Source organism: Sapajus apella, unplaced genomic scaffold (assembly GCF_009761245.1).
Source record: "Sapajus apella isolate SASKATOON/1434 unplaced genomic scaffold, GSC_monkey_1.0 scaffold11, whole genome shotgun sequence".
NCBI classification, from domain to species: domain Eukaryota; kingdom Metazoa; phylum Chordata; class Mammalia; order Primates; family Cebidae; genus Sapajus; species Sapajus apella.
Genome location: NW_022436951.1, coordinates 5695441 through 5721997, shown reverse-complemented (window position 1 = coordinate 5721997; position 26557 = coordinate 5695441). Strand labels below are relative to the sequence as shown.

Genomic DNA, 26557 nt, shown 5'->3' with positions numbered 1-26557 from the left:
AGGATCTGCAAAGTAATGAGTTAGCAGTAGAAAAAGAGGCATAATATCAAGCCTAGGTTAATTACTTCATATTTCTCATCATTTTTCACAATACATATAAGTTAGTGGATTTTTTTTCTTTTTTTTGAGACATAGTCTTACTCTGTCACCAGGCTTGATCTCAGCTCACTGCAACCTCTGCCTCCCAGGTTCAAGCGATTCTCTCCTGCCTCAGCCTCCAGAGTAGCTGGGACTACAGGTATACACCACCATGCCCAGCTAAATGTTGTATTTTTAGTAGAGATGGGCTTTCACCTTGTTGGCCAGGATGGTCTTAACCTCTTGACCTCATGATCCACCTGCCTCTGCCTCCCAAAGTGCTGGGATTACAAGTGTGAGCCATCACGCCCAGCCAAATTAGTGGGTTTTTTAAAAAATCATTATCCCTACCAAATTTAGTTTGTTTCTTTCAGTGGGGATAACTGCACAGATTTCGTTGGATTTAATGTGAGGATCAAATGAGATAATGCACATGAGATATGAACACAATGCCTAGCATAGAGTAAGTGCTCTACTCTTGTTAGCTACTAGTGTTATTGTTTTAAGGAGATCTGAATAGGTCATTTAACTTCTCTAAGTCTGTTCTCTTAGTAAGATGTCAATAATGGTTACCCTGTTTACCTGTCAGGTTGTTACATATATCCTCACTATTATAATCTATATTTTGCAGGTGAGAAAATAAGGATACATAAATGGGTTAGAAATTTGCCTAAGGTTACAGAGTAAGTGGTTAACTTGATTCCATAAAGCTATCCAAAGCCTTTTCTCTGAACCACTGCAGCACACAGCAACACCCTTCATTCTGAAATCTATGTTTTAAATTCTCAGTGATTTATCATTTTTTAAAATTTAGTATTAAGGGTCAGGCATGGTGGCTCACATCTATAATCTCAGGACTTTGGGAGGCCAAGGCAGCGGACCACCTGAGGTCAGGAGTTCAAGACCAGCCTGGCCAACCTAGTGAAACCCCATCTCTACTAAAAATACAAAAATTAGCCAGGCACAGTGGTGGACACCTGTAATCCTAGCTGCTGGGGAGGCAGAGACAGGAGAAACTCTTGAGCCCAGGAGGCAGAGGTTACAGTGAGCCGAGATGGTGCCACTGCACCCCAGCCTGGGTGACAGAGTAAGACTCTGTCTCAAAAAAAAAAAAAAAATTAAGCCTGAGAACTTTATATTCTTTATCCCTTACCTCTTTGGAAGATAACTGGAGACTGCATAACTGTTCTTATTACTGCTTTGGCTCTACCAGCTTTTTTCTGTATGGTGAAAGTGGGCAGTTCCTGTACAGACAAACACTATTCACCTTATTTGAGGACAGAAACCTTCTCCTGCTCAGCTCTGAACCTGCTCACCAAGCCCTACTCACAGTAGGGGTCCAATAAATGGTGGCTTGTTTAAACCAAGGCGGCAAATCATAAGTGCTGACAAAGGAAGGGAACACTCTGCTTTGAAGACCTGGTATCCTTCAAGCACAACCATACTCCTTTTTCAAATGGCAAATGTGTTTTGACTCTCTGGCAACTGGAGAAGCCAGGGACATAAGTCTCTTAGCAGTAAACACCTAGACAAAATGTCAAGTTAAATTTTATCAAGAGAATGATTAGTTTCTTAACTCAAAGATTAACAGCAATCATATACTGTCTATGTTATGCAAAATGTTCTCTTAATACTACAATCCTCAACAACTCTATGAGGTAGGTTTGAAAATAACTTATCTGAGGGCGAAAATCAGCAGCAGAGCTGGGACATAAAACAAGGTTTAGAGGATTTTTAACCTAGACATCTATTTCTTTATGCCTAAGATGCCTCTCAGTTACTAATTATATAATCTTTGTATTGTATTTGATAGAACTAAACACAAAACAAGCAACAATTACAAAAAATATCCCTGCCTAGCTGTGGAGGCTCATGCCTATAATTAGAGCACTTTGGGAGGCTAAGTGGGAAGACAGCTTGAGCCCAGGAGTTTGAGAACAGCATGGGCAACATGGCAAGACTCTGTCCCTACGAAAAATTTAAAAATAACCCGGGTGTGCTGGTGCACACCTGTAGTCCCAGCTATTCAAGAGGCTGAGGTGGCTTACGCCATCAAGCACGGTGGCTCATGCCTATAATCCCAACACTTTGGGAGGCCAAAGCTGGCAGATGACTTGAGGCCAGGAGTTTGTGACCAGCCTGGCCAACATGGTGAAACCCTGTCTCTATTAAAAAATATAAAAGTTATTTGGGCGTAGTGGTGCCAGCCTGTACTGCCAGTTACTCCCGAGGCTGAGGCAGGAGAATCACTTGAACCCAGGGGGTAGAGGTTGCAGTGAGCTGACACTGTGCCACTGCACTCCAGTCGTGTGACAGAGCTAGACGCTGTCTCAAAAAAAAAAAAAAAAAAAAAAAAAAGGCTGAAGTGGGAGGCTCACCTAAGCCAGGGAGGTCAAGGTTGCAGTGAGCCATGATCACATCACTGCCCTCCCATCTGGGCAACAGAATGAGTTCCTGTGTCAAAAACAAACAAACAAAAAAAGAAATAGCTCCTAACAGTATGGAAGCAGGGCTGAAGAAATTAGCCAAAAACTACATACTGCTTTACAAGACAGAAAGTAACATACAGTCAAACTCCCAAGTATATTCAGAAAAACTCTTCATTTACAAATGAATTGCAGTGAATTTTAAATATTGATTGATCCTCACCTTCCCACATGTGCAGTGACTGAACTTCGCTTATGTGAGTTTAGGTTATCTGTACCAGTGACTAGGAAAAGGCCTGGAATCATTCTTGCCTGGGTTTCCCTCCGTTCTCCCAAATACTGGGGGACCTGAAACTTTTGAATGTAGCCAGGTGAAATGGTTGCGTCTGGGTGTGACAGAGGCCACAAAAACAAGGGGAGCCACAGCCTGCTCTACTGAGGCAGAGAAGTCAGAATATCCACAAGCACTCAAGCTGTCTCTTTTATCTTTGCCTTATAAGTCTGGGGAAACTAAGTGACAGGTTAGCTAGGACAATAACCAGATATATGGTATTATTCTCTGACATAGTATAAATACTATAATACCTGCTTATTAATATCCTCGAACCATAATTTGTTTATAAATAGCTATGCTTAGACAAAAAGCTCAATCACCTTTTTTTCCATTTATCCATTTGTTCAATGTTTGAGTATTTCATTTGTTCAATGTGAGGGATAATACAAAGATGAGTACGAGAATACTGCTGCAAAACATTTAATCTAGTATGGGGCATGAAGTTTCTAAGTAACCTGAACAAGATGCCCGTTGTAGTTCTTCAAGAGGGACATATACATGTGAGTAAGGGCTCAAAGAACAGAAAAATAACTACTTTAGCCACCAGTATTTCTAATTTTCATAGCAACCATGCAGGTTAAATATTACCCTCAATTTAGAAATGAGAATGTAGAATTTTGAATTGATCATATCAGATTCAACGAACTAAAGAATTAAGATTAGGAATGTCTTCAAACACACAAAAGTGAGGCTTTCAAGGTATAAGGGGGCACAAAAGTATGGCATGTGGTTGGAAAACAAGCTGCTGAGCAGCACGGTTTCTATGGGGAAGGGAGTTCAAGGAGGCAGGAGAACACACAGAGGATGACTTGAAGGCAAAGCAGAGGGTCTAGATGTTTCTGCGTGGGTATGAGTGTTGCTGAGGGCTTCAGGAGTAGCAGAAGCACCTCCTCAAGCATAATCCAGCAAGGGCAGGTGAGACTAACGGAAGGACAGGCTAAGGCCACAGCAGCCGTCAAAGCACAAGGTAAAAATAAAGACTTGAAATGGAACACATGTAACAGAAAGACATATTTCCATATAATTCAAGACTTTCATCAGATGTTAAGAAACCATGGCTCAGGTATTTAAAACCTTGGCAATTTTAGATATGCATCTAATAGTGGCAAACATATCAGGTATAAAATAAGATTTTTTTTTTTTAAAAGCATAGTTCACTATTTTGAAATTTTAGTTTTAAAAAAGCAGTATTTTCTTATTGTAATTTGTCAATCAAAAAAGCAAAGATCTGGCCAGGCATGATACCTCACACGTGTAATCTCAGCACATGTGAAATCTGGCCGGGCATGATACCTCACATGTGTAATTTCAGCACGTGTGGGAGGCTGAGGTGGGTAGATGCTTGAGCTCAGGAGTTCAAGACCAGCCTGGGCAACACAGCAAGACCCCCATCTCTACAAAAAAACAAACAAGCAAAAATTAGATGGGCATGGTGACATACACCTATAATCCCAGCTACACAGGAGGTTGAGAAGGGAGATGGCTCTTGAGCCTAGGAGGCAAAGGCTGCAGTGAGTCAAGATCACGACACTGCACTTCAGACTGAGCAATAGGCTCTGTCTCAAAAAAAAAAAAAGCCAAGGGCTAACCAAACCATAAAGAGTTTCATCTAAAGAATTGGGATTCATGGAAATTTCAATTTTCTAAATTGAGGCAGCAAAATGAAGTGTTGGTTCTATGCGTAGGCTCTAGACCCATCCTAGGGTTAAATCTTGGCTCTACCACTTTCTAGCTATATGATCTTGGGCAATTATTTAAGCTTTCTCTGCCTTGGTTTCCTTGTCTTTAAAGTGGAAACATAATAGCACCTATCTCACAGGGTTGTAATTAAAGAACTTAAACAGAACCTGCCTCATAAACTAGTTGTTATTTTAATTTTTTTTTTTTTTTTTTTTTTTGAGATGGAGTCTCGCTCTGTCACCAGGCTGGAGTGCAGTGGTACGATCTTGGCTCACTGCAATCCGCCTCCTGAGTTCAAGTGATTCTCCTGCCTCAGCCTCCTGAGTAGCTGGGATTACAGGCACGTGCCACCAGGCCCAGTTAATTTTTGTATTTTTAGTAGAGACAGGGTTTCACCATGTTGGCCAGGATGGTCTAGATCTCTTGACCTCATGATCCGCCTGCCTCGGCCTCCAAAGTGTTGGGATTACAGGCATAAGCCACTGTGCCAGGCCTATTTTACATTTTTAAATGTATATATTTATACTACATGTCAACTATTATAATACATTGGTAATATGTAAACACATTATAAATAACTGCTTTACTTGAGTAATCAAAACCGAAATATGGCACAATTAACTAAAGAAAGGTTGGTAAATAATGGATATATCTTCAAATGTGGAAAAGAATGTCCAAAGGATAAAAACATAATATTATTTCAATCTGAGCTTCTTAGTCTGTGATGTATTCATCCTGCAATCTATCAGAACCTGATTTGTTCAAATGCCTACATCTTTGGCCAGATGTACAAAAGAAACAGACTCCTGAAAAAAGTTATAATCTAATACCCTGAATGTTCAAATGCAATTATTAAAAAAGCCATTCATTTATAAAAATTCCTAGAGCCTTACTTCAAAGTAGAAAAATAAATTACAGCTCAGTCTTTATCAATGCCTTGCATTCTGTTCAAATCAGAACTCCTTTTTATTCAGATTTATACCTTTTACTAATGAAAACAGAGCTTTGGAGACAAGAAGGAATAGGTCCAAATCACACAATTTATAAAAAAGGTTTAAGTCTTACCACATGGCAAAGATGAGTCTTGAGGTTGCCCAAAAGACTTCTTATGGATACAACTAGGTTTAAATGTATATTTGACTTTTCCAGGTCGATTTTTCAGAAAACTGTGACCATGCTGATTCTCTCTGAAGTAGAAATCACATAATTATTATATTCCTAGAATCTCATATCATGATAAACTTTAATATTTCAAAAAGCCCACATTAAGCAGGATGCAGTGGGGCAGGCCTATAGCCCCAGCTACTGGGGACAGCGGGACAGGAGGATCGCTGGAACCCAGAGAGTGGAGGCTGTGGTGTGCCATGATTGCTCTGGTGAATGCTACTGCACTCCAGCCTGGGTGACAGAGCAAGATCCTGTCTCTTTAAGGAAAAAAAAAGCCCAAAAAATATAGCTCAAATTAACACATTCACTTGATACTGCCTATTCTGTACCTCAGTAATGTACTTAACATATAGTAACTCTCAACAAATTATTCTTTGCATCTCGTACCTCAAACCTCATTTTTTTCACAAAAAATTTTTGTGGTTATCTCACTCTCCATTTCAAATTCTCCATATATTGGACAGTTATATATGTATTTCATCCCTGCTTTATTCTAGAAAAGTCTCAACAGGAATCTTTGGCATTTGAAGTAAACTCCACATTACACACACAAATGATCTAATTACATCTGGGTTTGTGTTGCTAGTATATCCTCTAGGCTCTTAAATTATGTGATTATGTTTACAATTCTAATAATTTATTTTGTCAAAGGTGGTGATTCTTAACAATACTGTACTCCAATTCATGTTCACCTTATGATCACCAACAAATATTAATAGAACTTTGCATGTTTGTTGGCCATATATAAGAAATTTTATACTTGAGTAGTTTTCTTCAGCATTCTATGTATATAATTAATTCCTGCCTAATTAACTCATATCTAAGCCCTCTGCAGGTGATTAAAGTAAAATACATAATAGTAACTACAGTTGAATGAGCATAAATGGGCAGGTCAGGGGCAGGTAGCAGAAAGGGAAGTGGTAAGCAGCTGGGGACCTGGCTGTTTCTGCAAGAGAGAAGATGACAAGTGGGAAAATAGGGGGAGCAGTCAGGAGACGAATTACCGAGGTAATTATTAACAACAACTAAGTAAAAGAAAACTGGACTGCACAGATATCAAATTTCATACTTCTGGTATACCTAAATGCTCTGTAAGCTTAGTGAGAAATGTAACACAATTTTTGCCTTTTTCCTTGGTGATTCTATCAATGCATAAAGACCTCATAATTATGAGGTTACTTTTTTCCTTCACTTTACCATCACAACTCTAGGCAGGGTAAATGCAAATGCACTGAACTTAGGTCACAAAAGTGCTACATTTCTTCTTATCAAGCCTTACATTATCTTGCCAAATGGCATGTCAAACCTTGTCTTACCCTCTTGGAGAAGGGCAGTGTTGATATCTGGAAAACTGAGCAGGGCTGGATTTGTTAGGCAATGGTTTCCATGCAGTTGTTGGTAGCTGTACTGACTCAGATAACAGTTCATTCATCAGACTGTATGCTTGTGAGATTCGACGAGTGTAGTGTTGAGAGAGCAGCAATCTGTAGATAAATTAAACATCATTTACTAAGAGTCACTTTCAGTTCATCTACCCAGAGGGAATACAGTGTTTGAAGAACACCTGGCATTTTCTTTCTTGTTTTTTTTTTTTTTAAAGACAGAGTTTCACTCTTGTCACCCAGGCTGGAGTACAATGGTGCAATCTTGGCTCACTGCAACCTCCACCTCCCAGGTTCAAGCAATTCTCCTGCCTCAGCCTCCCAAGTAGCTGGGATTACAGGCGCCCACCACCACGCCCAGCTAATTTCACCTAGCATTTTCTTTCTTCAATGCTTCTCACATCCTTCTATTCATCAGACTTCTGAAAATGATAAGGCAGTATTATTAAAGGTACTTGGAGTTATAGTCTCTGGAGCATTTCCCAAATGGATGTACATATCTGGGTTGGGAAAGGGAGAACAGCAGAAATAAAGCCATAAAAACTGAATGAAACACATAATATTTGAAAGCAAATTTGTAAAAAGGCTGGTGAGTCTCATCATTTTCCTTGCAGTGATATCTCCCATAATTTTCTATTTATTGACAAAAAAGAGACTATTGTGAAAACAGAATTCCTAAGGCATTAATCTATGACTCAGGTAAGGAAGTTAGAGAGAGCGCACCGGGTTATCGCTACCAAACTCACCTGTCTTTTTCATGCTTCATCTTTTGACTCAACCTGATTTCCCTTGAAGTCATGTAAAGCTGCGTAAGAAATATCCAGTTGGTTTATTATTGTTCAATCCAAATAATTAAACCATTAGACAAAATTCTGTTATTTAGAAAACAGTATAAAACACTGTTGTATTTGATGAAGCGTCCTACTCTAGCACAAAACATAAAAATGTTAAATTAAAACATCATGTAATTAAAAACCAATTTAATAAATGGAATGCAAAATCTATTTTACTAGTTCAATTAATATATTTTACTGAATAAGGAGAGGACCTTATTGGCTGCTCTAAAAATGGAAAGTAGGAACATTTTAGGTGGAAGCATCTATGCTTTGTACTCAATCTTTTGATTAATCTCACAAAGAGCTTGTTAATAAAGCAGAAATTAGACATTTTAAATAATCATTTTTATGTTTTAAAATGTTTATCAGAAACCTACTACAGTGCATTGACTGTGACTTGTAAACTCTTCAAGTTATACACCAGAAAGCAAACAACTAATGTCAGACACATACGTATTATTCCAGAACATTAAGAACTATTGGTACGAGTTACATGTGAGGTTCTTTTCACACACAATTATGTATATAAAAATAGATACTCAGAAGTAAATTCACTTTTCGAGGTCCTGTAGAGAAGTAGTCACTAACAAATTAAGGGTCTTGCTGATTTCTAATAGAAATTCAAATGAAAATTTTAATTACATTAACACCTCACTAATCCCATCCCTTTACTAAAATAGAAGTTAAAAAACAAAACAACAACTGTTTGCAATCTTGAATGAGACCACAAAATCTATGAACCAAGCAGTTCTTATATCCTTAGAGCTTGTTCATTTAGTTCAAGAGCTCACTCTGTTATCCAGGCTGGAATGCAGTGGCATGATCACAGCTCACTATAACCTCAAACTCCTGGGCACAACTGATTTTCTCACTTTGAGTAGTTAGTACTATAGGCATGGCCCACCATGCCTAGCTAATTTTCATTTTCTTCTTTTTTTGTAGAGATGAGGTCTCAACTATGTTGCCTAGGCTGATGTTGAATTCCTGGTCCTCAGGTGATCCTCCTATCTCGGCCTCCCAAAGTGCTGGGATTACAGACATGAGCCACCATTCCTGGCCAATATATTCTAAATTTGGACACAATTCTAACCATCTTGGGTATTTACTTCACTGACAGAAAAGGTGACGTCAGAACCCATTCTGCATAGGGAGGGGGAACACACACACATACACACATACTCAAAATACACATGCACGCACTTTAAGATTCTGGTCACGTACCTCAGTAGCCCTAGAGGTCACTACCATGTCTCCTGGGCTATCAAGAAAATATTATGTTAACACCAATATGCTCTTTTCAGAGACAGGTAAGTACATTGTACACTTTAAACAATAGTTTACCTACTTTTGCACCATTTGGTGTTTTAATGGGACAGTTAATCTGGAAAATTCACCTAAAGAATTTGTTTTCCTAATAATGCTGAAAAAATGAAGGGATATTGTATTTTATTTCAGATTAAAAGATAAACTGTAATCTAAATGTAATTTTCATAGTAATGTTGACTATCAAAGTAACACTGCTTTGTTTTACCATCTGAAGAAAAATATACCTGACCTAGCGATCGTGATGTCCATACTTAGGGCTCAGTAAATAAATGCTGACAGTTTTAAAGACAGTTAAAAAACAACTGCCACGTGTGTTCCTATGCAACAATTTTGCATATTCTTCACATGTACCCCAAAACCTAAAATGCAATAAAATAAATAAATGGGAAAAAAAAAAAAAACACACACACACACACAGAAGTGACATTGTTCTCTTGGTACCTAATTGGACTATATATATATATATATATATATATTTTTATTCTTTGTAGGTAACTTATGGACAGAAAATTGAAGTTTTCTTTTATTTGTTAGCTTCTGCTTTATTTGTAGACACAGAGGCTGGCTTTGTCGCCCAGGCTGGAGTGCAGTGGTGAGATCACCACTCAATACAGCCTCAAACTTCTGGACTGAAATGATCCTCCTGCCTCAGCCTCTTGAGTTCTGTGACTATAGGTGTGTGCCATCACACCTGGCTAATTTTTTGTGGTTGTTGTAGGGATGAGGTCTCACTATGTTCCCCAAGATGTTCTCAACTCTTGGTCTCAAGTCATCCTCTCACTTTGGTCTCCAAAAGTGCTGGGACTATAAGCCTGAGCCACCATACCCAGCCTCAAAGTTTTTTAAGCAAATAAATGTCATAAACTAAGCAAGAGAGCAGGCCTAGAAAATGTTTTTAATTTTAAAAATGAGTTTTTAAAATGGCTTTAATACACATAGTCCATTGTTTCAACTGCCATTGACTCTTATTGAAAATTAAAGGAACGGCCAGATGCAGTGGCTCACACTTGTAATTCCAGTACTTTGGGAGGCTGAGGCGGGTGGATCACGAGGTCAGGAGATCAAGAGCATCCTGGCTAACACAGTGAAACCCTGTCTCTACTAAAAATAAAAAAAATTAGCCAGGTGTTGTGGCATGCGCCTGTAGTCCCAGCTACTTGGGTGGCTGAGGCAGGAGAATCGCTTAAACCTGGGAGGCGGAGGTTGCAGTGAGCCTAGATTGTGCCACTGCACTCCAGCCTAGGCAACAGAGGAAGACTCTGTCTCAAAAAAAAAAAAAAAGGAAAGGAACAACTCCAGTTGGTCACCCAATCACTCGACCGCCTCCTTTTGTTAAAATGCTACAGCCATCATTAATTAGCCTGGGGGACAAAAAAATATTTAAGATAATTCAGTATAACTTAGTTAGCACAATATCCTGCAACATTTTAAGGTAATTCCTTAGCTTTTCCTGACTTAAGTAAAACGTTGTCTTTTCTATATGCCAAATTAAAAATGTATCCAAATTATGTTAATCCTTTTCTTGAAAATTTGACAGGAAAGTAATTACACATATTCTATAATTCCATTACATTACCCCTGACACTGCAGACTTACTGGATTACTTCTGGGACAGAAAGGATCATGTTCTTGCCCTCTCTTTTCTGCCAGCTCATTTAAGTACTTCGCCATTCTTTCTTTTCGTTTTCTTTTCATCCAGGCTCGAATCTTTCTTCTTTCCTTGTCAGCTCTTTGCAGATGTCTGCCAGAAGAATGCTGAATTCTGAGAAATTTAACAAGCAAGACATCATTTGCTTTTAAACTTGTTATGCAGATAAGATATATCATGACTACACACTATTTATCTGGAAAGATTTTTCCCTGTCTTGGAAAGTAGTATATACGAGGTAACTTTGGAAGTCCGCACAGTGTCAGTGCAGATACTACTTAGCCCAGGGCCTGGTGGCTGGGCTCATTTTCTTCTTTCCAATTGAAGGTCTCTACCGCAAACATCCTCCGCCACATCTTAGGTCAGGCCAAGAAGCATCCGAGCTTGATCCCCCTCTTTGTATTTATTGGAGCTGGAGGTGGTGGAGCAGCCCTGTATCTCTTGCGTTTGACACTGTTCAATCCAGGTGTTTGCTGGGACAAAAAGAATAACCCAGAGCCCTGGAACAAACTGGGTCCCAATGATCAATACAAGTTCTACTCAGTGAATGTGGATTATAGCAAACTGAAGAAAGAACATCCAGATTTCTAAATGAAATGTAAAGCTGCTTTAAAATGAAGGTCTTCCAGAAGCCATCCACACAATTTTCCACTGAACCAGGAAATATTTCTTCTCTAAATGCATGAAATCATGTTAATGTAATCTATTGGTGATTACACTGATTAATAAATAACTGAAACTTGAAAAAAAAAAAGTAGTATATACTTATAATCTCTAGTCAACTCACTCCAATTTGTTACCTGAAATCCACTAAAAATGGACTCAGAAAGCTCACTTACAATTTCTTTATAACATTTGCTTTAAACTCTTTTCCCTTCTTCTTTAAACTCTATCTTCCCTGGGTCTTTTCCTAACTCTCAAAACACTATGTAGCCTCCTGCATTGGCTCCTTTCTTCTCTGCTCACTGTTTTAAAATTAATGTCTTAAAGGTTTTCTTTTTGGCTTTTTAAAAAAACATTTAAATTTTTGTGGGTACATATTTACAGGGTACATGAGATATTTTGATACAAGTATGCAATGCATAATAATCACATCATGTAAATCCTTTTTGACTTCTTCATCTATTAATATAATTTATTCCCTGCACTATCTCTATAACTTTCAAAACTTCTAATATAGGGCTGGCTCAGTGGCTCACGACTGTAATCCCAGAACTTTGGGAGGCCAAGGCAGGTGGACTGCTTTAACCCAGGCATTCAAGACCAGCCGGGGTAAGATGATGAGACACCATCTTTACAAAAAACACAAAAATTAGCCAGGTGTAATGGCATATGCCTGTAGTCTCAGCTACTCAGGAGGCTGAGGTGGGTGGGAGGATCGCTTGAGCCTGGGAGGTTGAAGCTGCCATGAGCAGTGATCACGCCACTGCATTCAAGCCTGGGTAACAGAGGAAGACTGTCTCAAAAAACCAAAAAACTTCTGACACAGAGGTGACTTCCAACAGCTGCCCTTCTGGATCTACTCCTATGCTTAGGCTCATGCCACACTTCCTATAGTATGGCCCAAATTAAGGGACTCAGCATGGCAGGGATATTGTGAAAGGCCCATTCCTGCAAGACACAGGTGACTGTGTGGGTGACTTTGGCCTGAGGTCCTACCATTGACCTGGCTGAAACATTCTTACAACTACACAGTGTACTGAGCCTCTGTCTCCTCTACCCTCTTTCCTTCCCCCTCCTTTACAGGGAAGGCTCAGAGCTGCATCATAGTCTGATGCTTTTCCTTACTACTTACCATTGACCTGGCTGAAACATTCTTACAACTACACAGCGTACTGAGACTCTGTCTCCTCTACCCTCTTTTCTTCCCCCTCCTTTACAGGGAGGGCTCAGAGCTGCATCGTAGTCTGATGTTTTCCTTACTACTTACCATTGACCTGGCTGACACATTCTTACAACTACACAGTGTACTGAGGCTCTGTCTCCCCTACCCTCTTTCCTTCTCTCCTTTACAGGGAGGGCTCAGAGCTCCATCGTAGTCTGATGCTTTTCCTTACTTCTTCCCCGCACTCCCCTATTCTCTTACAAGCATTTCCCCCAGTAAAGCAGAAACTAAGGTGGGATTAGCTTCCTGGAGGATCTGAACTAACACACATGTACTAGGAGTGGTCTGAGAAAATTGGTGGTGCAAAATGGGAATTTGCGGCCAGGTGCACTGGCATGCACCTGTAGTCCCAGTTACTTGGGAGGCTGAAGTGGGACAATTGTGAGTTCAAGCCCAGCTTGGGCAAAGTAGCATCCCTCCATCTCCAAAAAAGAAAATTAAAAAAAAATTCTTTTTTAAGAGATGGGGTGTCGCTTCCTGGCCTTTTGGCTAAGATCAAGTGTAAAAGATGGGGAGTTGGGACAGATGCATCACCCAGTGTATGAAGAAGACACCCTCCTAAACAGAAGACAAGTCACAAATACAAACAATGTGGTTTATTTTGAGTATCTGCTTTCCTTTTGGGAGTCTGGAATCTTAATATGTGCCAGGCAGTATCCCCCCAGTAAAACCCAAGGCACTGAGTTTCTAATGGGCTTGCCTGGTAGACATTTCACACAAGCTGTCACAACTTGTTGCTGGAAGAATTAAGTGCATTCTATGAGACTCCACTGGGAAAAGTTTCTTAAAAGTTTGTGCCTGGTTTCCCCAGAATTTACTCCATGTACCTTTTGCCTCCTGTTATGATAAATTATAGCCATGAAAATTACATGCTGAGTTCTGTGCATCCTCCTAGGGGATTTCTGAACCTGAAGGTGATTTTGGGGACCCCCAGCACAGGGTCACATCTACATCAGCACTGCAGTCTGATGGCTGTCTCCAATTTTATGGCATCACCCCTTTTTCTCTCACAGGCATTTCTCCAAGTAAATCCCTTGCTCATCAAAATCCCATCTGCTTTGCAGAGGAATTAAAACTAATGTACCAATGAATATTACCACTTGATGTTCTTCTGCTACCTTATATCTAAAACTGCATTCTCTTTTTATTTAATTTTTTTTTCTTTGAATCAGAGTTCACTCTTATTGCCCAAGCTGGAGTGCAATGGCATGATCTCGGCTCACTGCAACCTCTGCCTCCTGGGTTCAAGTGATTCTCCTGCCTCAGTCTCCCAAGTAGCTGGGATTACAGGCATGCACCACCACACTTGGCGTCATCATGTTAGCTAGGCTGGTCTCGAACTCTTGATCTCAGGTGATCTGCCCACCTCAGCCTCCCAAAGTGCTGGGATTACAGGCGTGAGCCACTGTGCCGGGCCATTATTTAATTTAATTAAATTAATTAATTTACTTATTTGTGTTTTTGAAACCTTGTCTCTACCAAAACCGTAAAAATAAGCTGGGGGCAGTGGTACACACCTGTGGTCCCAGCTACTTGGAGGCTAAGATCAACTAAGCCTGGGGAGGTTGAAGCTGTAATAAGCCACTATCATGCCAGCCTAGGTGACGGAGTGAGATCCTGCCTCAAAAAATAAACAAACAAAAGATATATTATGTCCTTCTTAGGGAAGGAAGCAAAATTAATACAATATAGCATTTAAAAAATATTTTTATTAAAATTTTTTTTTGAGATTGGGTTATGAGACTGGCTAATTTTTATATTTTTGGTAGAGACAGGGTTTCCCCATGTTGCCTCTGCATTCTTTTTCCTGCTAAAGAAATCACCATCAACTCAGTCACCCAAGTAGAAAAGCTATCACTCTTCCCACCTGATAGCCTCCAAGTGTTTACTTGTACCTATTACCCTACAGTCTCCATTCTGATCACCTCATCTCTAAACTACTGAAGTAAGTCTTCTAACTGGCTCTAATTTCTATTTTAAAGCCCTGTGCTGCATGCAGATGACCTCATCTGGAGCAGAAGAACCTGCATGCGTGCATCACTGCTGAAAGAAATCATAGATGACAAAAACAAATGGAAACACATCCCATGCTCATGGATGGGTAGACTCAATATTTTGAAAATGACCATACTGCCAAATGCAGTCTACAAATTCAGTGCAATTCCTGTCAAACTACTACCACCAGGAACAGGCGCAGTGGCTCACGCCTGTAATCACAGCACTTTGGGTGGCCAAGGTGGATGGATCACCTGAGGTCAGGAGTTCGAGACCAGTCTGCCCAACATGGCAAAACCCCATCTCTACTAAAAATGCAAAAATTAGCTGGGCATGGTGGCACACACCTGTAATCGCAGCTACTATGTAGGCTAAGCCAGGAAAATTGCTTGAACCCAGGAGGTGGAGGTTGCAGTGAGCTGAGACTATGCTACTGCACTCCAGCCTGGGCAACAAAGTGAGATTCCATCTTAAAAAAAAAAAAAAAGGCCACCACCACCACCAACAACCACCCCACCATCATTCCTCGCAGAACTAGAAAAGACAATCTGAAAATTCATATGGAACCAAAAAAAGAGAGCCCGTATAGCCAAAGAAAGACCAAGCAAAAAGAATACATCTGGAGGCATCACATTATGACTTTATACTATAAGGCCATAGTCACCAAAACAGCATGGTACTGGTATAAAAATAGGCACATAGACCAATAGAACAGAATAGAGAACCCAGAAATAAACCCAAATACTTACAGCCAACTGATCTTCGACAAAACAAACAAAAACATAAAGGGGGAAAGGACACCCCATTCAACAAATGGTGCTGAAATAATTGGCAAGTCGCATGTAGAAGAATGAAACTGGATCCTTATCTCTCACCTTATATAAAAATCAACTCAAGATGAAGACCTGAAACCATAAAAACTCTGGAAGATAACACAGGAAAAACCCTTCTAGACATTGGCTTAGGTAAGATTTCATGACCAAGAACCCAAAAGCAAATGCAACAAAACAATGATAAATATGTGGAACTTAAACTAAAAAGTTTCTACACAGCAGAAGAAACAATCAGCAGAGTAAACAATCCACAGAGTGGGAGAAAATCTCCACAATCTACACATCCAACAAAGGTTTAATATCCAGAATATACAAATAACCCAAATAAGCAAGAGAAAGCAATCCCATCAAAACAATATGCTAAAGACATAAAGAGACAACTCACAAAAGATATACAAATCGCCAACAAACATATGAAAAAATGCTCAACATCATTAATGTTCAGGGAAATCCAAATCAAATCCACAATGCAAAGACAGCACCTTACTACAGTGAGAATGGACATAATCAAAGAATCAAAAAATAATAGATGTTGGCAGGAATGTGGTGAAAGAGAACACTTTTACACTGCCGGTGGGACTGTAGTATAACCACTATGGAGAACAGTGTGGAGATTCCTCAAAGAACTAAAAGTAGAACTACCATTTGATCCAGTAATCCCACTACTGGGTATCTACCCAGAGGAAAATAAGTCATTATATGAAAAAGATACTTGCACATGCATGTTTATAGCAGCACAATTCGCAATTGCAAAAATATGGTACCAGCCCAAATGCTCATCAAGCAATGAGTGGATAAAGAAATTGTGGTATACATATACACATCATACTATTCAGCCATAAAAAGGAATGAAATAATGGCATTCACAGCAACCTGGATAGAACTGGAGACCATTATCCTAAGCAAAATAAATTGGGAAGGGAAAACCAAACATCATATGTTCTCACTCATAAGTGGGAACTAAGCTATGAGGATGCAAAGGCATAAAAATGATACAGTGGACTTCAGGAACTTGAGGGAAAGTGTGGGAGGTGGGTGAGGAATAAAAGACTATAAACTGGGTACAGTATATATTGCTCAGGTGATAAGTACACCAAAATCTCACAATTTACCACTAACGAACTTAACTCATGTAACCAAATACCACCTGTTCCCCCCAAACCTATGGAAATTAGTTTAAAAAGAAAAAAAGAACCTGCATGTGCTTATCAAAGACAAAGGCCAAAAACAAATTAACGGGGCAGAAGTCCAAGAGTGTATTTCACATAGCCAGCCAAAATGACTTAGCAAAGCCAGTTACCACTAATCTTAACATAAACATTATGAATAATGAAAAAGTTAACAATGTGAATAAAGCATTTGTAAATATACAAAAGGAACTAGACAACTTCTCAACAGGCCTTTCTCTTGAACCTCTGCAAACAGAACGGATTCCTCAGAAATGTTATGAAAGCAAACCAGTTGATGTTAATGAAGCTGTAATACAGTTGTGATACAGTGTAATGCAGTGGTGATGCATTTAATTCCCCCAAAAGACCAATATATTAAATGTTTTATACAATTTTATTTTTAAAAATCTTGTTAATGTGCCGGCATTTGGCACATTTTAAAAACAAACTACATAAGCAGATCTTTCTTCCAATCTAGGAAAAAAGGAATGTCAGAAGTCAACAAAATGTGATGAACTTAAAAGTCCTAAAACAGAAGGCACTTCACCAAATCTGTTCACTGAAACAGTTATATATCCTTGCTTACATTTTTCATGTTATAAGTTGCAGTGAATGTCTGTCTGGATAGAAGAATACACAGAAATAGTTTCAAGGCAGTTAAAAATATAAGTCGAAGAAGTAACGAGTACTTTCTCAACATATTTTGTTTTTGATAACCTGTAATCTTTCATTTTTTAAGTGCAGAAAACAGGTTTCAGAATTGGAAGAAAAGTTGAAATCCCAGAATGCAGTTACTTGGGGGATGGGGAGGTTAACAGATATTAAATCGGTTATCCCTGAAGCAAATAGTAAAGAAAAAAAGTGCTTTCTGATCACCCCCTTACTACTTGTCAATAGGTTGAACTCAGTTATTACCTCTGGTCTCCACACTCAGCTAGTCCCACTCTCCCCTTCTAATGCTCAAATTCTAGATACATCTAATTCCTTCCTTGCCCTTTACTTATAAACATAAGAACTGCTGTGATTGCCTTCTTTCAGATTTTCTTCCCCTGAGCACTCATAAACACTGATATTACTTGGTCTTAGAGCTCTATCTCCAAAAGCAAAAACCATATTTAATTTTTTTTAATTAATAATAGTAATATATATTTTTGAGACAGAGTTTCACTCTTGTCACCCAGGCTGGAGTGCAGTAGCATGATCTCAGCTCATTGCAACCTCTGCCTCCTGGGTTCAAGTGATTCTCCTGCCTCAGCCTCCCGAGTAGCTGGGATTACAGGCACCCACCACCACGCCTGGATAATTTTTTGTATTTTTAGTAGAGATGGGGTTTCGCCATGTTGGGCAGGCTGGACTCGAACTCCTGAACTCAGGTGATCCACCTGCCTCAGCCTCTCAAAGTGCTGGAATTACAGGCGTGAGCCACCGTGCCTGGAAAAATATTTTGTATAGACATGAGGTTTTGCTATGTTCCCCAGGCTAGTCTCAAATTCCTAAGCTCAAATGATCCTCCCACCTCAGCCTGGAAAGTACTGAGATTACAGGTGTGAGTTACCGCATCCAGCCAATATTTAATTTTTATTGTAATTATTGACATTTAATAGACTATTGTTAACATGATCATTAGCTTAACAAAATGATTGAAGGCAACTAAATACATTAGTTTAGGAAGTTAGGGTTTAACATGATCTTAATATAAGGTTATATATAATACAGCAGATAATTAAATAGTAATTAGTGGAATTGTTTTTCCTTTTTGTACAATATTTTCTGGTTAATAGAAAAATACTATTACCAGAAAATAATGAGGTCTTGTACTTTCAATAACTAAATATTTAGTTTATTCAATAATAATGAACAAAAATAATGTCTTCGAGAGTTGTTTGTACGTCTTTTGCCCACTTTTTAATATATGTGTTTTCTGTTTATTCAATTGTTAAAGTTCTTTATAGATTCTGCACATTAGATCTTTGTTGGATGCCTAAGTTGTAAATATTTTCTCCTATTATGTAGGTTGTCTGTTTATTCTGTTGATTATTTTGCTGTTCAGAAGCTCTTTAATTATATCCCACTTGTCAATTTTTGTTTTTGTTACAACAGCTTTTGAGGACTTAGTCATAAATTATTTCCCAAGGCCAGTGTCCAGAATGGTATTTCCTAGGTTTCTTCTAGGATTCTTATGGTTTGAGGTCTTATAATTAAATGTTTTATCCATCTGTGTTAATTTTTGTCGATGGTGAAAGGTCCAGTTTCATTCTTCTGCATATGGCTAACCAACTCTCTCACAGCCTTTAGAAGGAGTCATTTCCCCATCTTTTCCCACAATTTTTGTAAACTTTGTCAAAGATCAGAAGGCTGTAGGTGTGCAGCTTTATTTCTGAGTTCTCTATTCTGTTCCATCGGTTTGTATGTCCATTTCTGTACCAGTATCATGCTGTTTTGGTCACTGTAACCTTGCATAATTTGAAGGCAGGTAATGTGATGCCTCTGGCTTTGTTCTTTTGGCTTAGGATTTCTTTGGCCATTCGGACCCTTTTATGGTTCCATATGAATTTTAGAACAGCTTTTTTCTAATTCTATTTAAAATGGCATTGGTAGTTTGATAGAAATAGTGTTGTATCTATAGATTGCTTTGGGCAGTATGGTCATTTTAAGGATACTGAATTTTTTAATCTGTGAACATGGGATGCCTTCCTTTTTTTCTTTTATGTCATCTATGATTTCTTTCATAAGTGTTTTGTAGTTGTCCTTGCTGAGATTTCTCACCTCTTCGTTTAGAAGTGTGTGTGTGTGTGTGTGTGTGTGTGTGTGTGTGTGTGTCTACTGTAAATGGGACACTATTCTTGCTTTGGTTCTCAGCTTGAATGTATTGGTATATAGAAATGCTACTGATTTTTTTACATTGATTTTGTATCCTGAAACTTTAATGAAGTCATTTATCAGTTCTAGAAGGCTTTTGGAGGAATCTTTAGGTTTTCTAGATATAGAATCATATTGTCACAAAAAAGAAATAATCTGAATTCTTATTTTCCTATTTGGATGCCTTGCATTTATTTCTCTGACCTAATAGCTCTGTCTAGGACTTCCAGTACTATGTTAAATAGGAGTGGTAAGAGTGAGCATCCTTGTCTTGTAACAGTTCTTAAGGTGAATGCTTCCAGCTTTTGCTCATTCAGTAAAATTTTGTCTGTTGGTTTGTCATTAATGGCTCTTAATCACATTTATTGATTTGTGTATGTTGAACCAATCTTGCATCTCAGAAATTAGGCCTACTTGATTATGGTGAATTAACAATCACCACAATTTGATGTGCTGCTGATTTTGGTTTGCTGTATTTTGTTGAAGATTTTTGCTTCTATGTTAATCAGGGATATTGGCCTGTAGTTTTCTTTTTTCCTTGCATCTTTGCCAGGTTTTGGTATCAGGGTGATGCCACCTTCATAGAATAACTGGGGAGGAGTCTGTCCTCCTTGATTTTTTGAAAGAGTTTCAGTAGAACTTCTACCAGCTCTTCTTTTATGTCTGGCAGAATTTGGCTGTGAATCCATCTGGTCTGGGGCTTTTATTGGTTGGTGGGTTTTTTATTACTGATTCCATTTCAGGACGTCATATTGGTTTGTTCAGGGTTTCAAATTTCTTCCTGATTCAATCTTGGGAGGTTGTGTGTTTCCAGGAATTTATCCATTGCCTCTAGATTTTCTACTTTGTGCACACAAGTGTTCATAATAGTCTCTGAGGATCTTTTGTATTTCTGTGGGATTGGTTGTCATGTCACCTTTGTTGTTTTCTGATTGTGCTATTTGGATCCTCTCTCTTTTTTTCTTTATTAATCTAGCTAGTGGTCTATCAATCTTGTTTATCCTTTCAAATAACCAACTTTTGGTTTTCTTGATTCTTATAAAACTATCAGCCCCTTATAAAACTATCAGATCTCATGAGATAGTGTTCTTACTATATGTATGGATTTTTGGTTCTCAATTCTGTTCACTTCTGCTCCGATTTTAGTTCCTTATTTTTTTTTTTTTTTTTTTTGCTAGTTCTGGCATTAATTTGTTCTTGTTTTTTTTTTTGTTCTTCTAGGTATGATGTTAGATCACTAATTTGAGATCATTCTAAATTTTTGATGTAGGTCTTTAGTGCTATAAACTCTCCTCTTAATGTTGCTTTTGCTGCATCCCAGAGATTTTGGTATGTTGTGTCTCCATTTTCATTTATTTCAAATAATTTTTTGATTTTTGCCTTAATTTCATTGTTTACCCAAGAGTCATTCAGAAGCAAGTTGCTTAGTCTCCATGTAATTATGTGGTTTACAGAGGTCTTCTTGGTATTGATTTCTATTTTTATGCCTCTGTGGTCTGAGAGGATGGTTTAGTCTGTTCTCACACTGCTAATAAAGACATACCTGAGACTGGGTAATTTATAAAGGAAAGAGGTTTAATTAACTCATAGTTAAGCACAGCTGGGGAGGCCTCAAGGAACTTACAATCATGGAAGAAGGGGAAGCAAACATGTCCTTCTTCACAAGGTGACAGGAAGGAGGAGAATGAGTACCCAGCAAAGGGGGAAGCCCCTTACGAAACTACCAATCTCATGAGATAGTCTTCTTACTATCACAAGAACAGGACAGGGCAAACCGACTCCATGATTCAATTATCTCCACCAACATGTGGGGATTATGGGAACTACAATTCAAGATGGAAAAACAACCAGACCATATCATTCTGCCCAGGCCCCTTCCAAATCTCATTTCCTCACAATTCAAAACACAATCATGTCCTTCCAACAGTCCCACAAAGTCTTAACTCATTCTAGCATTAACTCAGAAGTCCAGTCCAAAGTCTCATCTGAGACAAGGCAAGTCCCTTCTGCCTTTAAGCCTTTGAAAACAAAAGCAAGTTAGTTACTTCCTTAATACAATGGAAGTACAGGCACTGGGTAAAAACACCCAGTCTAAATGGGAGAAATTGGCCAAAACCAAGTGGCATCAGCCCTATGCAAGTCCAAAATCCAATATGGCCGTCATTAAACCTTAAAGTTCCAAAATGATCTCTTTTGACTCCATGTCTCACATCTAGGTCACGCTAATGCAAGAGGTAGGTTCCCGTGGTCTTGGGCAGCTCTGTCCCTATGGCTTTGTGGGGTACAGCCCTCTGACCCAGCTGCTTTCACAGCTGGCACTGAGGGTCTGTGGCTTTTCCAGGTGCATGGTACAAGCTGCCAGTGAAATCTACCACTCTGGGGTTTGGGGTTTGGAGGACGATGGCTCTCTTCTCACAGCTCCACCAGGCAGTGCCCCAAAGCAGAATCCATGTGGAGGCTCTAACCCCACATTTCCTTTTCACACTGCCCTAGCAGAGGTTCTCCATGAGAGCTCTGCCCTTGCAGCAGACTTCTGCCTGGTGTTTCCATACATCCTGTGAAATCTAAGAGGAAGTTCCCAAACCTCAATTTTTGACTTCTGTTCACCCACAAGTTCAACACCACGTGGAAGCTGCCAAGCCTTGGGGCTTACACCCTCTGAAGCCACAGCCTGAGCTGTACTTTGGCCCCTTCTAGCCACAAATAGAGAGGATAGGATGCAGGGCACCAAGTCCTTAGGCTGCACACAGCATGGGGGCCCTGGGCCTGGTCCAGGAAACCATTTTTTCCTCCTAGGCCTCTGGGCCTGTGATGGGAGGGGCTCCCATGAAAATCTCTGACATGCCCTGGAGATATCTTCCCCATTGTCTTGGTGATTAACATTTGGCTCCTCATTACTCATGCAAATTTCTGCAGTGGACTTTACTTTCTCCCTAGAAAATGGGTTTTTCTTTTCTATTGTACTGTCAGGCTGCAAATTTTCCAAACTTTTATGCTCTGCTTCCTCTTGAATGCTTTGCCACTCAGAAATTTCCTTCCACCAGATACTCTAAATAATCTCTCTCAAGTTCAAAGTTCCACAAATCTCTAGGGTAGGGGCAAAATGCCACCAGTCTCTTTGCTAAAACATAACAAGAGTCACCTTTGCTCCAATTCCCAACAAGTTCCTCATCTCCATCTGAGATCGCCTTAGCCTGGACCTTTTTGTCCATATCACTATCAGGCTTTTGGTCAAAGCCATTCAACAAGTCTCTAGAAAGTTCAAAATTTTCACACATCTTCCTGTCTTCTTCTGAGTTCTCCAAACTGTTCCAACCTCTGCCCGTTACCCAGTTCCAAAGTCACTTCCACATTTTCAGTTATCTTTACAGTAGTACCCTACTATCTGTGGTACCAATTTACCATATTAGTCTCTTCTCACACTGCTAAGTAAGACATACCTGAGACTAAATAGTTTATAAAGGAAAGAAGAATAATTAATTCACAGTTCAGCATGGGTAGGGAGGCCTTAGGAAACTTAAAATCATGGCAGAAGGGAAAGCAAACATGTCCTTCTTCTTCACATGATGGCCAGAAGGAAAAGAATGAGTGCCACTGAAGTGGGAAGCCCCTTATAATACCATCAGTTCTTGTGAGAACTAACTCGCTATCACGAGAACAGGATGGGGCAAACTGTTCTCATGATTCAATTATCTCCACCTGATCCCTCACACGATACATGGGGATTATGGGAACTACAATTCAAGATATTTGGGTGGGGACATAGCCAAACCATATCAGTCAGATTACAGGTTTTTTAAATTTATTGAGACTTGCTTTATGGCCAAGCATGTGGTCAATCTTGGAGTATATTCTGTGTGCAGATGAGAAGAATGTATATTCTGTGATTGATGGGTGAAGCATTCTGCAGATGTCTATTAGGTTCATTGGTTAAGTGTCTAACTTAATTTCAGATTTTGTTAGTTTTCTGCTTTGATGGAGGATATGTCTAACTTTGTCAGTGGGGTGTTGAAGTCCCCCACTATTACTATGTGGTTGCCTGAATAGTTTCACAGATCTACAAGTATTTATTTTTATTACTCTAGGTGCTCCAGTGTTGAATGCTTATATATTTAGGATAGTTAAGTCTTCTTGTTGAACTGAACTCTTTATCAATATGTAAAGTCTTTCTTTGTCCTTTTTCACTGCTGTTGGCTTAAAGTCTGTTTTATTTGATATAAAAACAGCAACTCCTGCTCTTTTCTGTTTTCTATTTGCATGATGGATCAGAAGGGATATTTAAAATGTATTCTAAGGGTTCATGTCAGGGTAAAATGCTATGAACTAAATCATTCATTACTTCTAGTCAGAGACAGGATTAAATATATGTTGTACTTAGAGTGATTCTTGGAAAAACTCACAGGATACAGTTATATACTATATATCCTTAGGGAAAAACGAAGAGAATGGCATATATACATAATAAAACATGAAGAAAAAATCTATTCTAAACTTCAGATTTGTTTCATAAAAATCACATTAAATATGACAAGTTTTAAACATTCTTCAACCAGAAGCATTTTAAACAGATTAGAAATGAATTATTCAATAATTACCTGGAGATGCTCTTAGCTTGTTCTATTAAGCCAAGCTCTTCACTGGAAATTCCATCTTTAGTTATAAGGTCATCAATAATGTCTGCAATATCAGTCAATCCAGTCATCTGGAGTGGATCTAGTGAAACACTTCATTTGCAAATGTAATTTAAGAAATAAAACTCAGTATCTACAACTTAATTACTAAGCAAAAATAAACATATAACAAATGAACACAAAATGATAAACATATATCTACTGTTTCTTCTATCTCTGTAATTCTAGTATCTCTCAGGGAAAAAGACTAATCATCAAAAAGTAATGTCCTGGTAGATTTTCTTTAAAAAGCAAACATTTGGCCCAGAAGAAAACCTCTATAGATTCTGCCTGTTTAAATTTAATCCATATTTACATAACAAAATGTAGTAAATATAATCTATTGTATTTGAATTACTTACGCTAAAACCATAAGGGATATAACAATCTTTAATTTCTTAAAAATATCCCATACCTAATGAAAACTTATATTCCTTTAAACCACAAAGATATGTATAATGTAAAAGTTCACACACATAATGAACAACAAAATTTCCACTATCTACACCCAACTTTAAAGAAAATTGTGAATTAATTCTTAAGATACTTACCTCTCAAATAATTCATCATTGCTATTCATACCTAAATAAAAAAACATTATTAATAAAAATCTCAGGTCATTTTTTTTACTTTCAATTCTTAATCTAGTTTAGAAATTATATAACCAGAAATTAAAATACTTTTACACCTCCAAATTGGTTTATATATATATATATTTACAGCATATTTATCCTTCTCTTGAATATGTTATCTGGTAGTGAATACTGTCTACATATTTTTTGAGACCATGTCTCACTCTGTCACCCAGGCTAAGTGCAGGGACATGGTCACAACACACTACAACCTCTGACTCTCAGGCTCAAGTGAACCTCCTACCTTAACCTCCTGAATAGCTGGGATTACAGGTGTGTGCTGCAATGCTAGGCTAATATTTGTATTTTTTGCAGAGATGGGGCCTCATTATATTGCCCAGGCTGGTCTTGAACCCCTGAGCTCAAGTGATCCACCTGCCTTGGCCTCCCAAAGTGCTGGGATTACAGGCATGAACCATTGCACCCAGCCAGTATAAGATTATTACTTTTCTATCCTGAGTACTTTGTATAATATATCTCAGGAATTACAATCCTTCTTTGCTTAGTACACAGCTTACAGTACTGGAGTGCAATTTACTTTATAAAATATACATAAACAAAAAAACAAATATCTGGTGACTTAAAAGTAATATATTTTAGAAAATATCTTATTTAAATCCAGAAGCAATTTACCTATAAGAATGTGACCCAAGGCTAGGCATGGTGGCTCAGGCCTGTAATCCCAGCACTTTGGGAGACCGAGGCGGACAGATCGTGAGGTCAGGAGATCAAGACCATCCTGGCCAACATAGTGAAACCCCATCTCTACTAAAAATACAAAAATTAGCTGGTCATGGTGGCATGTGCCTGCAATCCCAGCTACCCGGGAGGCTAAGGAAGGAGAATCACCTGAACCAGGGAGTCAGAGGTTTCAGTGAGCTGAGATTGTGCCACTGCACTCCAGCCTGGATGACAAGAACAAGACTCTGTCTCAAAAAAAAAAAATGTGACCCAAAATATAATTTTTAACTCTTGTCCAGTATTAATTATATGCCATCAAAGAAAAACACTTTATTCAATCATCTATATGTTTAATTCTAAAAACAGAATATAGGAAAAAGTGTTCTGACATCTCTTCTCAAAAAAACATGCCTTAAGATTTTATTATATTGAGATAAACCAAATCTGTCCCTAAGACTTATACATTCACATGGTTTTAATATGAAATACTTGTTTTCTTGAAAACATATTGTTCTGTTTAATTTATTAATCTCCAAATCAAGGATTTTATTTTTGTTCTCAGAATATGGGCATTTGTGTGTTCTTAACAGCAACTAATTCAATTTAAGAGAGAAATACTTCACATAAATCTAAGATTAACATAATAGTAATAGCACTACCCTTTATAGCTTTTTCCTAGGTAGAAAAAGATACTAATCCTATGTACTTAGAAAAGAGTGTGTTCATTAAAGAGACACTTTCTTTCAGTATGTGAGTGGCCCCTGCCCTCCTATTCACGAAAAAAGCTTGAAGGACCCTCTTCTAATGCTGGTGGGGCTGCATATGGGGGAGTACGTGAGGTTAGTAAAGATGGTGACCTCTTGGGTTAAAGGCTGAAGTGTTAGTCATCAAAGATTGGTAAGTAACAAGTTTCCCTTTCTGCTTTTAGTAATCTAGGATTACTAAGCCATAGCCAC

The 26557-nt window shown here is 38.6% G+C and overlaps 1 protein-coding gene and 1 pseudogene across 5 annotated transcripts in view; one reads left to right on the top strand and one right to left on the bottom strand.

Annotated features, from left to right (window-relative positions):
* Nucleotides 1-26557, bottom strand: part of CPLANE1 (ciliogenesis and planar polarity effector 1) — a 162439-nt gene that overhangs the window by 5216 nt on the left and 130666 nt on the right. For all 4 annotated transcript variants that reach the window (XM_032278933.1, XM_032278934.1, XM_032278935.1 and 1 more), the window contains 6 exons: nt 24840-24870; nt 24214-24342; nt 10826-10991; nt 7814-7872; nt 7002-7169; nt 5584-5705 (listed from right to left, as the gene is read on the bottom strand). In XM_032278933.1, the coding sequence (XP_032134824.1) occupies nt 5584-5705; nt 7002-7169; nt 7814-7872; nt 10826-10991; nt 24214-24342; nt 24840-24870 (675 nt within the window). The remainder of the gene's footprint in view (nt 1-5583; nt 5706-7001; nt 7170-7813; nt 7873-10825; nt 10992-24213; nt 24343-24839; nt 24871-26557) is intronic.
* On the top strand, nt 11160-11631 carry LOC116552445 (annotated as a pseudogene). The gene has a single exon (XR_004269380.1). The product of XR_004269380.1 is annotated as a cytochrome c oxidase subunit NDUFA4 pseudogene (transcript).